Source organism: Centropristis striata, chromosome 8 (genome assembly GCF_030273125.1).
Source record: "Centropristis striata isolate RG_2023a ecotype Rhode Island chromosome 8, C.striata_1.0, whole genome shotgun sequence".
NCBI lineage: Eukaryota > Metazoa > Chordata > Actinopteri > Perciformes > Serranidae > Centropristis > Centropristis striata.
The window spans coordinates 1,988,711-2,005,650 of record NC_081524.1 but is presented as its reverse complement, the minus strand read 5'-3'; the positions used below and the strand labels follow the sequence as shown (position 1 = coordinate 2,005,650).

The 16,940-nt window shown below is 34.5% G+C and overlaps 1 protein-coding gene across 1 annotated transcript; it reads left to right on the top strand.

Moving 5' to 3' along the window:
* The first annotated feature begins 645 nt into the window (after window positions 1–645).
* On the top strand, window positions 646–13,318 carry creb3l4 (cAMP responsive element binding protein 3-like 4). Its single transcript, XM_059339291.1, has 10 exons — window positions 646–808; window positions 5,130–5,283; window positions 5,375–5,639; window positions 6,884–7,008; window positions 7,081–7,170; window positions 8,164–8,270; window positions 8,974–9,042; window positions 9,507–9,591; window positions 10,809–10,902; window positions 12,306–13,318. Exons 2-10 carry the CDS (start codon window positions 5,143–5,145, stop codon window positions 12,599–12,601), a joined length of 1,272 nt encoding a protein of 423 aa, XP_059195274.1. The 5' UTR covers window positions 646–808; window positions 5,130–5,142; the 3' UTR covers window positions 12,602–13,318.
* The last annotated feature ends 3,622 nt before the right edge of the window (window positions 13,319–16,940 follow it).

Below are 16,940 nucleotides of genomic sequence, written 5' to 3'. Positions count from 1 at the left end.
ATTTATAAATAGATACACGTGGAACTGTAAAAATAAATAGTAAAAAAAGAATAAATACATAAAAAGTGAATAAATGTAGAAATAAATACACGTGGAAATGTAAAAAATAAATGTGGAAATTCATAAATATAGGAATATATATATATAAATAAATACATGTGGAAATGTAAAAATAAATGTGGAAATAACTGAATAAATAAGTGAAAATGTAGAAATATATGAACGAGTAAATCCAGAAATATTTGTTTTTTAAATGTATTACATGTGAAAAAATGTACGTGTATCATTCACATTTATGTATATATTTATACATTTATTCACTTTTTATCTTTTTATGTATATATGTATTCATTTATTTATTTCTACATTAATTCACTATGAATTAATTTTTTTCCACATTTATTCACTTTTCATGTATTTTTTATATATATTTATTTATCCCTACATTTATTCACTTTTTAATGTATTTATGTATATATTTATTTATTTATACCTACTTTAAACCATAGACTGTCATAATAATAATAATAAATAAATAATAAAAGAAACAGCAGAGGGCAGCAACAAGCCGCAGCAGCAGCAAAGAGAAGAAGAAGAAGAGGAGGAGGAAGAGGAGGAAGCTGTCTGGTTGTGTGTGTGTGTGTGTGTGTGTGTTAAAGTGTGTATTAAAGTGTGTGTGTGTGTGTGTGTGTGTGCGTGCTGGATCCGGAGCTGCCAGCTGGACTCTGAGTGTCTCAGCGGCTCGGAGCGCTCAGCGTGGCCGCACTGTGATGCACCTCCGGCGGCTCTGAAGGAGAAGAAGAACACGGTGAGTGGAAACATTCATTGATCCGGCTGCTCCAGGATCTGGACCAGGATCCGGACCAGGTTCCGGATCAGGATCAGGCCTGAGCCCCGTCAGGCTCCGTACTGGACTGATCCCAGACAGGTCCGAGTCTTCAAACTGCTCCTGGAAACTAAAACAAGTCACCATAGTCCCGGACATGTAGTTAAATCATTTTGGAAGTCAGCTCTGTCTCCACTGTGTTAAAGTGTTCATGTGTTAATGTGTTTTAGTCTTTTTGGTCTTTTTTTTTTTTTTTTTTTTGTCACTTTGTGTCTTGTTTTGATCATTTTCTGGTCAATTTGTGTCTTTTTTGGTAATTTTGTTTCCTTTTTTGGTAATTTTGTGTATTTTTTTTAGTAATTTTGTGTCTTTTTAGGTCATTTTTTTTTCTTTTTTGTGTCATTTTGTGTCTTTTTTTGGTAATTTTGTGTCTTTTTTGGTCATTTTGGAAGTCAGCTCTGTCTCCACTGTGTTAAAGTGTGTTTTAGTCTTTTTTGGTAATTTTGGTAAATTTGGTCTTTTTTTTTTGTCATTTTGTGTCTTTTTTTTAAATATAATTTTGTGGTCAATTTGTGTCTTTTTTGTCATTTTTTGTCTTTTTTTTTGTCATTTTGTGTCTTTTTTTAGTCATTTTGTGTCTTTTTTTGGTAATTTTGTGTCTTTTTTTGGTCATTTTGTCTTTATTTTATCATTTTGTGGTCAATTTGTGTCTTTTTTGTCATTTTTTGTCTTTTTTTTGTCATTTTGTGTCTTTTTTTAGTCATTTTGTGTTTTTTTTGGTAATTTTGTGTCTTTTTTTGGTCATTTTGTCTTTATTTTATCATTTTGTGGTCAATTTGTGCCTTTTTTGTCTTCATTTTATTATATTGTTGCACAAATAATGTGTGACAAGTAACTAAAGCTGTCAGCTACATGTAGTGGAGTAAAAGATACAATATCTGCCTCTATTTTATTTATTTTTTTAATGTAATTTCACGTGTTTGTTTTGGTAATTTCACCCGCGAAATAGACAAGAAATAACCAAAAAAATACGTTAAAAAAACAAACAAAAAAAAAACGTGAAATAACAAATAAAGGTCCTGAAATTACCCCCCAAAAAGATGTGAAATTACAAAAAAAGGGACAATTTTAAAAGGAGATGTTTTATTTTGTCCTACTTTTTTTTTTTTTTTTTAATTTGACGTCTTTTTGTTCCTTTTTTTATTTCTTTTTTTTTTGTAATATCACATCTTTTTTTGTTTGTTTCTTGTGGTGTATTTTCACCAAAAAAAAAAAAAAGATTTGAAATTACAAAAAAAGACGTTCAATTACCACAAAAAAGCATGAAATTACAAAAAAAGAGACAATTTTCAAAGCAGATATTTTATTTTTTACTACCAAAAATATATGTGAAATTATAAAAAAAAAAAATAGAAATTACCAAAATAAAAAGACGTGAAATTACCCCAAAAAATAGATGTGAAATAACCAATTTCACCCGCGAAATAGACAAGAAATAACCAAAAAAAATACGTTAAAAAAACAAACAAAAAGAAGACGTGAAATAACAATAAAAGTGTTTTTTATTTTTATATTTTATTATATTTTTTTTCTTTGTAATTTCACATCTTTTTTTTGTTTGTTTTTTTCACATATTTTTTGGGTTATTTCTTGTGGTGTATTTTCACGAAAAAAAAAAAGATTTGAAATTACAAAAAAAGGACGTTAAATTACCACAAAAAGCATGAAATTACAAAATACAGCTGACAAATTAAAAAAAAAAAGATGTGAAAAAAAGACGTGAAATAACCACAAAAAAGCATGAAATTACAAAAAAAATATAGACAATTTTCAAAGCAGATATTTTATTTTTTACTACCAAAAAAATATGTAAAATTATTTAAAAAAAACTTGAAATTACCAAAATAAAAAGACGTGAAATTACCCCAAATATTTGAAATTACCAAAAAAAAAGAAGTGAAATAACTATAATAAGAATCTGTGTGTATGTGCTAACAGAGCTAACTGTTAGCCTGTTAGCACATACACACTGTACTGCTACAGAGCTAACTGTTAGCCTGTTAGCACATACACACTGTACTGCTACAGAGCTAACTGTTAGCCTGTTAGCACATACACACTGTACTGCTACAGGGCTAACTGTTAGCCTGTTAGCACATACACACTGTACTGCTACAGAGCTAACTGTTAGCCTGTTAGCACATACACACTGTACTGCTACAGAGCTAACTGTTAGCCTGTTAGCACATACACACTGTACTGCTACAGAGCTAACTGTTAGCCTGTTAGCACATACACACTGTACTGCTACAGGGCTAACTGTTAGCCTGTTAGCACATACACACTGTACTGCTACAGAGCTAACTGTTAGCCTGTTAGCACATACACACTGTACTGCTACAGAGCTAACTGTTAGCCTGTTAGCACATACACACTGTACTGCTACAGAGCTAAATGTTAGCCTGTTAGCACATACACACTGTACTGCTACAGAGCTAACTGTTAGCCTGTTAGCACATACACACTGTACTGCTACAGAGCTAACTGTAGCTAATTGCCGCTAACGGCGGCTCTTCTTAACGAGCCGGCCTCCGTCTCGTTTGCGTCTCGTTGAGAAGAGTAAGAAGGAGTCGCTGGATTTGTCTCCAGTCACTTTTCTCGCTAAGGGGGTCTGAAAAGTTGTTAAATTTAGCAACAAAGTTGGGCGCACTGCTTCGCCGGTGGGACGTTATTATCGAGGTAGATCAGATGTGAGATATCATCGATCAGATGCTAGATAAGATCGGTTTGACGTAAAAGAATCGGCCGATCCCGTAAAATTAAGGAAATCGTTGCCGATCGATGGATCGGCCAGGCGATAGATCGGATCTTATCACCCCTAGTGATAAATGATATCAGCTGAAATAGTTTGTCCTCCGGAGCTGCAGGTGGAGCTTCAGGTGGAGTTTCCTCTGTTTCTGTTAGTGTGTGAGACAGAAACAGGTTTTATATGGAAACAGGCTCAACAGCTGATCAGGTTTCTGTCCAGTCAGACCGGAACGACCAGAGAGGCTGTGTGTGTGTGTGTGTGTGTGTGTGTCTTTGTTTGCGTGTGTGTGAAAGAGAGTGTGTGTGTGTGTGTCTTAGTGTGTGTGTGTGTGTGTGTGTGCGCGTGTGTGTGTGTGTGGGTGAGAGAGAAAGAGAGTCTGTGTGTGTGTCTTTGTGTTTGTGTCTTTGTTTGCGTGTGTGTGAAAGAGAGTGTGTGTGTGTGTGTCTTAGTGTGTGTGTGTGTGTGTGTGTGTGTGTGTGTGTGTGTGTGTGTGTGTGTGTGTGCGTGTGTGTGTGTGTGTGTGTATATGTGGGTGTGTACCAACCAGGATATCCTCCTGTGGTTTGTTTTTCACTTTCACGTGTCATCAGCTTCTGTTGCAGGTGTGTTTGTTTGTGTGTGTATATGTATATATATGTATATATATATATATATATATATATATATATATATATATATACTATTTCCATTTTGTCTGACAGCTTTAGTTTGTTTTCGGGTTGAGATTTAACATTAAAACATGATTTATTTAAAATGTTTGTTTTTTAAAATGAATTAAACCACATAAAAGCATTTGAAGTAGTCAACATTAATATTTTTCCTTCTGTCTGCTTACATAAATGCATCAATAATAATAATAATCTAATAATATATTTAGAATATATATCAAACAATCTGCATAACGAGTACTTTTACTTTTGATACTTTAAGTACATTTTTTCCTCATACTTTTGTACTTTTATTTCAGTAAGTTTTTAATGCAGGACTTTTACTGTAGTGGGGTAATTTCACAGTGTGGTATTAATACTTTTACTAACTTAAGTAATCTGATTACTTCTTCCACTGCTACAGTAAATATGCACAGTTACACTCAGAGATTTATAACTCTGATGAACCAGACTCCATTCAGAAAACCATCATTTTAACAGCTTGTGTTCTTCAGACCTGACAAAGCATCAGTTCAGACTTTTCACACATCAGCATCATGTTGTTGTTGATTCTGTATCATTTAGATCCATTTATTCTCATTTAATCACTTTATTTTGGCTTCATACTGATGTATTGGTGCTGTACCGGCAGTCATCCAGACACAGCTCCTACAGAATGTGTTGCATCATTTTGTGGTTATTTCTGCATAGTTTTGATCCTTTTAAAGTAACTTAATCACAGCTAAATATGTTTATTTGTATAAATATATATGTATAAGTGCTGTACCGGCAGTCATCCAGACACCTGCAGAATGTGTTGCATCATTTTGTGGTTATTTCTGCATAGTTTTGATCAGGTGATGGACGCAGAGAGCGGCGACCTGTTCCTCGGCGTGGCGGCGGCCGACAGCTGGCAGCTCGACGCTCCCTTCCCGAGCCCGGAGCTCGTCTTCAGCGGCTCCGAGAAACCCCTGCAGGACTGGGCGGTGGACCCATGCTGCGTGAGTCTGCGCCCGTGCATTATGGGTAGCGCCATTGAGGGGACGCCGTTTGTTGACCCTCTCTCTCGCTCTCTCTCGCTCTCTGTCCCAGACGCTGAACGACAGCGAGTCAGAGGACGTCCTGCACGCCGTCGACCCCAACGAGGTGTTCCCCAGCGGGCCGCCGGCCGACTCCTCGTCCGAGAGCGACAGCGGCATCTCCGAGGACCCCGTGGTGGAGAGTCCCGGGGTCCAGAGCCCCGCGGCGACCACCCGGCCGACCCCGGCCACCATCTACCAGGTGGTTTATGACATCAGCGGCCTCGGCGGCGTGAAGACCGAACCGGGACAAGAGAACGTCATCTCCATAGAGCTCGGTGAGTTTAACCGTCCCAGTCTGCTCTTATTATTCCTAATTAGATAATAAACAAAGCAGCATGGCTAATTATGCACAGAGTCTCCGCTGATCATAAACATAGTGATCGTGAATTAGCCAGCATCGCTAACTGTGCACAGAGTGTCCGGTGCTCGTTGTAAACAAACAGAGATCGCTAAGTGACTAACTTTGATTGAACCAGACTCCATTCAGAAAACCACCATTTTAACAGCAGAGTTCTTGTGTTCTTCAGACCTGACAAAGCATCAATTCAGACTTTTTACACATCAGCATCATGTTGTAGTTAATTCTGCATCATTTAGATCCATTTATTCTCATTTAATCACTTTATTTTGGCTTCATACTGATGTATTGGTGCTGTACCGGCAGTCATCCAGACACAGCTCCTGCAGAATGTGTTGCATCATTTTGTGGTTATTTCTGCATAGTTTTGATCCTTTTATTGTAACTTAATCACAGCTAAATATGTTTATTTTTGATACTTACTGCTGTAGTAGCAACAGTTAGCTTAGCTCTGGTAGATCAGGACTCCATTCATGTATGACAAGACAACGCCTGCTCAGGTCACATTAGCCGGTCGCTTTAGCCGGTCGCACATAAGTCGGTCACATTAGCCAGTCGCATTAGCCGGAAGCCGGTCACATTAGCCGGTGGCATTAGCCGGTAGCCGTCCACTCATTAACCAGTCACATTAGCTGGTCGCATCAGTTGGTCGCATTAGCCGGTCGCATTAGCCGGTCACACATAAGTCGGTCCCATTAGCTGGTCACATTAGCCGGTGGCATTAGCCGGTAGCCGGTCACACATTAACCAGTCAAATTAGCCGGTCGCACATAAGTTGGTCCCATTAGCTGGTCACATTAGCCGGTGGCATTAGCCGGTAGCCGGTCACACATTAACCAGTCAAATTAGCCGGTCGCACATAAGTTGGTCCCATTAGCTGGTCACATTAGCCGGTGGCATTAGCCGGTAGCCGGTCACACATAAGTCGGTCACATTAGCCGGTTTATAAATCTTTGGGTTATCTTCTTTAGTTAAGAGTTTTTTTTGTATATTTCTGAAAAATGAAGGTATTAAAATAAAGTATTTCTTTGGTACCAAAACTCATTTATTGTGCTGTTTATTTGTTTGTTTGTTTCAGCATCAGAGATAGAAACTATTTCTAGAAACGAGGCTCCAGGCTTCAGCGTGACGCTGATATAAATCTCTTTTTATTTGTTCCAGACGAGTGGAGCTCTCAGGTTTTGTTTACAGACTCGTGCGTCGTCAACGAGCTGCCGCTGGTCTCGGCGGCGCGTCTCAATGGCGGTTTGAGCGGCGGCGACCCTCTCAGCCCCGACGGCGACCTGGTGAGACGTTTACCTTTAGCGCTCCGCCCTGCGCTCTGAGCTGGAGGACTGACTCTTCTTCTCCTGTTGCAGCTTTACCCGGAGCTGCAGCTCACCGAGGAGGAGCAGAAGCTGCTGACGCAGGAAGGAGTTTCTCTGCCCAACAACCTCCCGCTCACCAAGGTTATTATCTTTATATGAATTATCTTTAGTCATTTTCAACAGATTACAGCATGGTTAACATCATTTATTTTTATTTATTATTTATATTAGATATATGTTTGATAATAAATTGCAGCAGTGCAAATAAACATATTTAATTAATTCATTTTTTATATTTTTATATATTTATTATTTTTCAATTACTTATGGCAGTGCACCACAACACATTTGATCTAATTTATTTTAATGTATTATTCTATATTAAATATACGTTTATGCATTTTCAACAGATTACAGCAGTGACATTACTACATACTTAACATAATTTATTTTTATTTATTATGTATATGAATTTTATGTTTTTATTCACTGGATTGTGACGGTGCATATTACAACTTAGTTATTTGTTATTTATTTTAATTTATTATTTTTATATTTTGAGAATGTCTTCAGTAATTTTCAGCAGGTTGTAACACTGCAATGCAACATATTTTATCTAATTCATTTTTATTTATTATTTTTTTGTATTATATATATTTAAATTGTGATTTTGAGTAAGTTTTGGCATTGCTTTAATTGTATTTAATATGTTTGATTATTCATATATGTATGTATATATATATATATATGTTATTTATTTATTAACTGGAATCATTATTGTAATTATATTAATATATTGTACTATTATATTGTACTTTTTTTCATTTTAATTATATTAGAGAAAAATCTACAAATTACACAGTTGATGATAATAATTATTTTCTTTTTTTCATTTAATTTTTTTTTCATTTTTTTTAAATTAAAAAAATATACATTTTTTATTTTTTTTTATTTTATTTATTCATTTATTTTTTAAGTTCAACTAATGCATGAAGTCTCCAAAGTAAAAGAGTAATGCTGTTAAATAATTGATATTTCAGTATTGATATACTATATATATATGATGATATTCTGACACCTTTCTTATTTTATAGTCATTAAAGTGATGATGATGATGATGGTTTCTGTTTGCAGGCGGAGGAGAGAATCCTGAAGAGAGTCCGGAGGAAGATCAGGAACAAACAGTCGGCTCAAGACAGCCGGAGGAGGAGGAAGGATTACATCGACGGGCTGGAGAGCAGGTCGCCTTCATCACCATCATCATCATCATCATCAGCAGCATAGATATACAAATATTCTAAAAATTAATAAATATACATATATTATAAAAACATACATGAAAACAAATTTAATACATTTTTTTATAAAATAATAAAAAATAATTATGTAAAACTTTTATAAAAAATAAATCTAAAGCTATTATAGAAAAATAATACACAAATATAAAATATACATTTAAAAATATTACACAAAATAAATATACAAATATAATATAATAAATATACAAATCTAATATAATAAATATACAAATATTATAAAATATATATATATATATTATAGAAAAATACATATAAACAGAATTTATAAAATATTAAATGTACAAATGTTATTTTTTTAATATAATTAAAGAATAAATATAAAACTATTATAAAAATAAATATAAAGCTACTTTAAAAAAAATTATATACAAATATAAAAGATACATTTAAAAATATACAAATATAATAAATATACAAATATAATATAATTAATGTACAAATATTTTTTTAAATATAAAAAGTAATATACAAATATAAAAAAATAAATATATGAAAATATGTAAAATACATGTAAAAATCATGACAAATATATAAAATTCATTAAAAAAATAGATAAGCACATATAAAAAAGAAATACAAATATACAAATATTTTACAAATATGTGTGTGTGTGTGTGTGTTGCAGGGCAGCAGCTTGCTCGGCTCAGAACAAGGAGCTGCAGAGAACCGTGGAGCAGCTGGAGAAACGCAACATGTAAAAACACATTTATTATTAATCATTGAACGAATCTGGATTCATTCATATGAATGAATATGTATGTATATATATATATATATATATATATATATATATATATATATATATATATATATATATATATGCATCTATTGTGCCCTATTAGTGTTTTATTGTGTTTCCAGCAGCAGGGGGCGCTGTTAACCTCTATTCTTTCTGTCGTCTTATTCTGAAGTTTCCTGTTATTTAAATAAACGTATTATTATTTAAATATCAGTTGAAGAAGAGATGAGAGTTGATCTGAGATGTGATCTCTTGTTTTATCTCTGCTGGTTCTTTGTGATGTGAATGTAAACAGGAAGATGTTTCCTGTCTGACATCTCGACATGTCAGAGCTCTAGTTGTTGTTGTTGTTGTTGTTGTTGTTGTTGTTGTTGTTGTTGATGTGAGGAGGTTTTGATGCTGGTTGTGTTGATGTTCAGGTCTCTGCTGACTCAGCTCAGACAACTTCAGTCTCTCATCAAACAGACGGTCAGCAAAGGAGCCCAGACCAGCACCTGCTTACTGGTACCAAACATCCTCCAAACTCTCTGTGTCCTTTTATTTCACTGCAACATGTATAAATCTCTATAATCTCTATAAAGTCCTGCAGCTCTGAGGAATCAATCAGAACAACTCAAACAGTCTTTGTGCAGAATAACACAGTTACAATGACAGAAACCAGAAAAAAAAGTTGAATTTCTCTGATAAATTATTTTTAAAAGTTGAAATAAAATAAAAATGTATCTATAAACACTTTTCCAAGTGTCCACAAGTGACACAAAACACAAAATGACCAAAATAAAGACATAACATCACCAAAAAAAATAGACAAAATGACCAAAAAAAGACGTAAAAATACAAATAAAGACACAAAATGACCAAAATACATAAATTGATTAAAAACCCACACAATTTCCAAAAAACCACAAACTAAAAACAACGTAAAATGACCCAAAAAAATCCACATATTCTCCATATTGAAGTATTGTCATGTTTCCAGCCTCTCCTGTCCTCTCCTCTCCGCTCTGTGTAAACAGAATTTAATGTTTTTAACAGGATCTGGTTGATTTTAAATGACACATGGAGAATAAAGAGATTCTGACACTAATATCAACATTTAACACAAGTAACGCTCACTTTTTATAACAGAAAACTTTCATAACTGATGACCCGTTCAAGGACCTTTAGAAAGTTAAATATTATAGTGAAAAACAAGGAAAAATTGAGAAAAGTAGTAAGTATGAAAGGAGCAAAAATAACTTTAAAATAAGCTAAAATATGAATTCAGTTTGGTGTGTGGAGCTAATTCTGAGGTATTCTGTGTATGAAAGCTGCAGTTCAGCCACAATCCAGTCTGACACATTTTACCACATTTCTATGTATAAATTATTTCTGTAGAGTTTCCAAATTTATTTTTTGACTAATTGTTCTCTCTCTCTGCACTCTATCTATGATGTCATCCACTCTAGCCTCTCCATAGGGTGACATTGGGGGGATTTTTTGGCGTGTTTTGAAGAATAAAAAAAAAAACGGTTTGCCGAAACCCTTAGAAAAGTCATAGTACATTTCACAATCCAGTCTGCAATAATGAAACTTTGCATCCTTTATGTAAATCTCTTCCTGTTGTTTACATTTTGTCTTCCTCAGTTGGTTTTGTGTTCAGTCCCTGCAGTTGAAAGTGACTCTTAATACACAACCTGGTGAACATAATGTAGATGTTGTGGATGTGTGTGTGTCCTCAGATCATCCTGGTCTCTCTGGGTCTCATCATCATGCCGAGCTTCAGCCCGTTCAGACGGAACTCGTCTACAGACGACGACTACAGACCGACAGGAGGCGAGTCGCTCTGCAAGTTCACATCATCACATCAAACTACAACATCTGGTAGCCTAGCAACCAGGGCCAGGTGGCAGCCACCAATCAGAGCAGAGCAATCAACCACAGCTGCTCCTGTGACATTTGACGCCACAGAGAGAAAGAGGGGAAAAAACACTGAAAGTTCCCCTCGAACAGAAAGTATTTTAGTCCAAACCGTAGCTCCCATCAGTGATCCGTCTTCACTTTGAGCATCCTCAGTTCTTCCTGAAGGTCTCAGAAGAAACTGGTTCCTCTGCTTTCCTACAGAAATGTTGCCTCCTTTTTTTCCCCATGGCAGTCTATGAGGCTGTGGGTGGTGTTGAAATCAAAATAATGAGAAAAAAGTCAAAATAACGAGAAAATAAGTCAAAATGAGAAGAAAAAAGTTGAAGTCATGATAAAAAAAAATTGACCAAAAAAGGAAAAATTATTTAAAAAGTCGAAGTCACAAAAAAAAAGGTCAAAATAAAGTGAAAAAAAGTCTCTTTACCATGGCAGTCTATGAGGGTGTGGGTGGATCATAACTATAACTCTGACAGCTTTACCACACCAATGTGAGGGAGAAGACACATTTTACTACGTTTATATCTATAAATTATTTCTGTAGAGTGGTATCTGCGGCCTCGACCACAGTTTCCAAATTTATTTTTTGACAACTTTTTCTCTTCCTCTGCACTCTAGCAATGATGTCATCCACTCTAGCCTCTCCAGAGGGTAACATTGGGGGGATTTTTTGGCGTGTTTTTGCAGAATAATTTGAAAACGGTTTGCCGAAACCCTTAGAAAAGTCATAGCACACTTGTCATGGGCGAGCCTTTTTAGTGTATGTGCAACCGAAACTCTGGGAGGAGTAGTCGACCAGAAAACAACACAGAAGATACGGAAGAAGAAGAAGTAGAAGAAGAAGAAGCCTGGTGAATAGTAGTTAGTGTGCTTTTACAAGCAAGCACACAAAATAAGCCCACAGAATAACAATTAGTGGGCTTTTGCAAGCAAGCACACAAAATAATAAGAAGAAGAAATAAGCCCGCGGAATAACAATTAGTTTGCTTTTGCAAGCAAGCACACAAAATAATCATAATAAATAGAAATAAGCCTGCGGAATAACAAATAGTGTGCTTTTGCAAGCAAGCACACAAAATGAGAAGAAGAAATAAGCCCGCGGAATAACAATTAGTGTGCTTTTGCAAGCAAGCACACAAAATAATAATAATAAGAAATAAGCCTGCGGAATAACAATTAGTGTGCTTTTGCAAGCAAGCACACAAAATAAATAAATAACAGAAAATTCACATCTGAATGGACACAATGAAGCTTCTGTGGTGGTAGATATTAAACTTTTTAAACGCTGTAAAGTAAAACTAGATGTTCTTTGTTTCTAGTTATTTCCAGAAACATCCTGACGGACCCGTCGACAGGAAACGACGCCGGCGGTCCAGCCGTGCAGCCGGACGCCTCGACCCCGCCCTCTGGAGCTCCGGATGCTGCTGCCGCCACCGCCGCCGTCTCCCAGGAACCAATAGAAACCCCTGAAGACACAGGCCAGGAGGACAGCCAATCAGGGAACAGCTCGGCTCTGGTCGCCGGGCAGACTGAGCCGCTGGCGCTCGATCTGAGGTCGACGGCGGGGAAAGGAAGCCGCGATCCCGTCAAACCTGCACACGCTGACGAGATGTAGACGACTTTAATAATCAACATCAGACGCTATGAATAATCCCCGCCAAAATAAAAGCATGCTGGTTGTCTTTGGAGCAGCAACACGAGGCGAGATCAGAGAGCGACTCTCTTAGAACCAATAATCAGTTCACCAAAAAATGAAAAATGTGCTTTTATTTAGCCCCAAAAAAAACTAAAGAGATTTCCTTCGTCTCCTTCACCGTGGTGCAGCATCAGACCTAAATTATTGATTATAATAAATATAATAAAATAAATCTGCATCCAGTTAGAAAAGTAAGAAATGCAGAGAAAGCTCTGACTCTTAACGAACTTAACTGAATAACACGTTGGCACTTAATTGATTGAAGTGGAAAGGAAATCAAAAATGAAAGTCATTAATAGTTGCAGCTTCATGACGTTGGTTTAACTTTTTATGTTTTTATTTCTGCAGCAGAATTCTCTCTGAACATAATATTTAAAGGCGAATATTTCTCAAGGGGATTTAACGGGCTGGTGGCAGGTCTTACATGTTTTCACGTTGAGCGGATAATAATAATATATATGGGTTTTTTTTACTGTCAAACAGATTTTTAAGGGCTTTTTTATTTGCGTTTTCCAGTCAGAAGTTGCTTTGCTTCTCAGCTTTTGTGGCCTTTTTCTCGCCTTGTGGTTAAAAAGCAAAGTCGTGGGAATTTAATCATATTTAATCAGAAACTCTAAAGGCGAGACACTAACAGGAGGAACATTTTATAACTTAAGGTAAACGATTAACGCCACTGCTTTAAACTTTTCTACAAAATTCCAACCTCGGAGCAATTAATAACCGTGGCAACGGGAATCTCATTAGAGAAATCCTGGACGAGCCGACATTTATATTAAAACAACTCAATAAATCAATGAAGCCAGAAAATACTTTTAAACCCACATGTTGTTGGTGATTCTGAACTTTGATGATTTATTAAAGCTTTATTAGTCACATTTCATTAAACATCAAACAGTTTGGTTTTAATGCAAGCTGGGAACTTTCTAAAAAAGTGACTGAATTAATGAGAAACTGTTATTAAGTGATTACTTATTTTCTTAAAATAATGAGAAATATTCTCAAAATAATGTCTTAGTTTCTCATTTTAATGTCAGTTTTTAAAAAATATTTGATTACCTAACACATAATATTGACATAGTTTTTCAAAATAATGTCGTAGTTTTTCCAAAACAATGACTTTGTTCTTCAAAATAATTGAGTATCACAAAATAATAACTTAGTTTTTCAAAATTATGTTTAAGAATCAGAAAATAATGACTCGCTTTCTCATGTTAAATACTTAGTTTTTCAAAATATTGACTTAGTTTTTCAAAATAATTGAGTATCACAAAATGATAACTTTAGTTTTTCAAAATAATGTCCTGGTTTTTGAAAATAATGACTAAGTATCACAAAATATTGACTTGGTTTTTCAAAATAATGTTTAAGAATCACAAAATAATGACTCAGTTTCTCATATTAATTACTGAGTTTTTCAAAATAATGGCTTCGTTTTTCAAAATAATTGAGTATCACAAAATTATGACTTAGTTTCTCATATTAATTACTTAGTTTTTCAAAATAATGGCTTAGTTTTTCAAAATAATTGAGTATCACAAAATAATGATTCAGTTTCTCATATTAATTACTTAGTTTTTCAAAATAATGGCTTAGTTTTTCAAAATAATTGAGTATCACAAAATAATGACTCCTGCCCCTGCACTAAAATTTTGTGTAAAATAACTTCAAAACTGTCGAAAAACAGGAATGAAAGTGTAAAGTTGAAATTCTTCCCAGCTGATAACTGACATTAAGACCATTATTTTATTGTATTAAGTTGTCTAAAATGGCATTATCTTCATAGATATGTGCTTATTTTTTTATACATTTCCAGAACAGAAATATGTTTACGCTGGATAAAGTCAAGTTCACAGGTTAAGTTTAACTTCCTATATCTTTTTAATTTCTCCATAAATCAGAAAATCCTGCCAGCAGCCATTAAAAGAAACATTTGAATCATATTTTAGTGAAAATAGATTTATGCACAATAAACCTGAAGTGTCTCACCTGAAAGTTAAAGGGAAATCAAACGCAAAGTTGTGTAATTTTATTAATTTAAATATGATTGAACTGTGTGTGTGTGTGTGTGTGTGTGTGTGTGTGTGTGTGTGTGTGTGTGTGTGTGTGTGTGTGTGTGTGTGTGTGTGTGTGTGTGTGTGTGTGTGTGTGTGTGTGTGTGTGTGTGTGTAAGTAAAACTTGTAAATAATGTTTTTGAACATTTTTTTTCTTTGTTGGAGCGATTTGTCGAGTCCAAACTTCTTTTTAAATTATAGGAAAAAAATGTAAAAATTCCTGATTAATTGATTATTGATTGTTTGTATCACTCAGTGGGTTGAATTTATTTATTTGATTCCACTGGATTCACCCAAGAAATGATCAGATAAACCCTCATCAAGCAGGTTTTATGATTAATAATGTGTTTGTAGCAGCTCTCTGTCTAACATGTTGCTCATTCATCCGCTCACAGCCTTTATTTCTTATTTCTTTATTAAAAGGGAACAATCAATGAAGGCTGTCTCTGATTTATTATTGACTCTGTTTTACTCATAATTTTGCAAATATATATATTTTTAAGAATTTATTATTTTGAGATGCTGAGGCCTTCATGTTTATGTTGTAATTGACTCCTCCGGCCTGTAGGGGGAGCCGCTCACCAACAGCTGCTTCTGACTGAGTTTCTCATATCAGTGACTTAGTTTTTCAAAATAATGGCTTAGTTTCTCATATTAATGACTGCGTATCAGAAAATGATTTAGTACAGGGGTGTCAAACTCTGGCCTGCGGGCCAAATTTGGCCCGCAGTGTAATTTTATTTGGCCCAAGAGGCAATACCAAATTATTATATTATTATTGTACTATAAAAGCTGACCCGCCGGTATTATACGGCACATTTACCGCTAATACTAGATTCATTATTGTTATTTTATTTTTAAATGTATTAACCTGTTGAAAAAGTTTATTTTGATATTTAAATCAGAAGGATGCAAATAGAAAAGAGGCATACGATTTTTATTTAATTTTTATTTAATAAATTAATGACATTGATGTGTTTTTTATTTGAAATTTGATTTTGCATGTCTGCACTATTTAGTTATATATTGTATGTTTATAAGCGTTGCTGGTTCCATATTTAATGTTAAAGCAAAACATGTTTGGTATATATTAAAAGGTTTATTTGTTCAATGTTGGCCCGCGATTTTATTCAAGTTTTACATTTTGGCCCATTGTGTATTTGAGTTTGACACCCCTGATTTAGTATGACAAAATAATGATGTAGTATTTCAAATTTTGACTTAGTTTTAAAAAAGTAATATCTTAGTTATTCAAAGTAATGACTTAGTTTCTCAAATTATGACTTAGTTTTTCAAAATAATGTCTTAGTTTTTCAAAATAATGACAAAGTATCACAAAATAAACACTTAATTTCTGATATTAATGGCAGTTTCTCAAATTATGACTTAGTTTTTCAAAATAATGTCTTAGTTTTTCAAAGTAATGACTTAGTTTCTCAAATTATGTCTTTTTTTCAATTTTTCAAAATAATGTTTAAGAATCACAAAGTAATTACTTAGGATCGCAAAATAACTTAGTTTTTCAAAATAATCACTTAGTTTTTCAAAATAAAAAAGTATTACAAAATATTAAGTTAGTTGCTCAAAATAATGTCATAGTTTTTAAAATAAATGTGTTAGTTTGTCAAAATAATGACCAAGTACCACAAAATCGTGACTATAAAAGCACAAAGTTTGTTTATTTATTTATTCCAAACGTAAAAGAAAATTATATATATGTATATATATATATATATATATATATATACACACACATTAATATACTGTATGATAATTAAGTTTCTGATATTAATTAATGACTTTGACCGTGTTGCTTCTAGCCTGAGATGTTCGGAGGAGCTCCGCCTCGTTAGATTTTGCCGCCTTGTCAGGTCTCGTCAGGAGGGGATTCTGGGTAATTGAGTCCCTAAAAACTCCTCCAGCTGCTCCCAGTCAGAGACTTTCACCCAGCAGATTAAAACCAGTCCTGCTGAGTCTCTGTGAAGTTCCTCTGCTCACACGGAGCTTTTCCAACATTCACATCCTTTTCTGCTGAATAATTGAGCAGAAGAACCTGAAGGGGGAACTTCCACTTCCTGTTGAAACGGCAGCGAGACGGACGGATGGAAGAGATCAATGAGCTGATCGTATCAGCGTTCACACATATTGATATATGATTTATTAAAGCTTTATTAGTCACATTTAATTAAACGTCATTTAAAAAAGG

Excerpts from the sequence above, each read along its gene's own strand:
- creb3l4 (XM_059339291.1), top strand. The coding sequence starts at position 5,143 with ATGGACGCAGAGAGCGGCGACCTGTTCCTCGGCGTGGCGGCGGCCGAC. Across the intron at positions 5,640-6,883 it reads CGTCATCTCCATAGAGCTCG|ACGAGTGGAGCTCTCAGGTT; the intron begins GTGAGTTTAACC and ends TATTTGTTCCAG. Across the intron at positions 10,903-12,305 it reads CGACTACAGACCGACAGGAG|TTATTTCCAGAAACATCCTG; the intron begins GCGAGTCGCTCT and ends CTTTGTTTCTAG.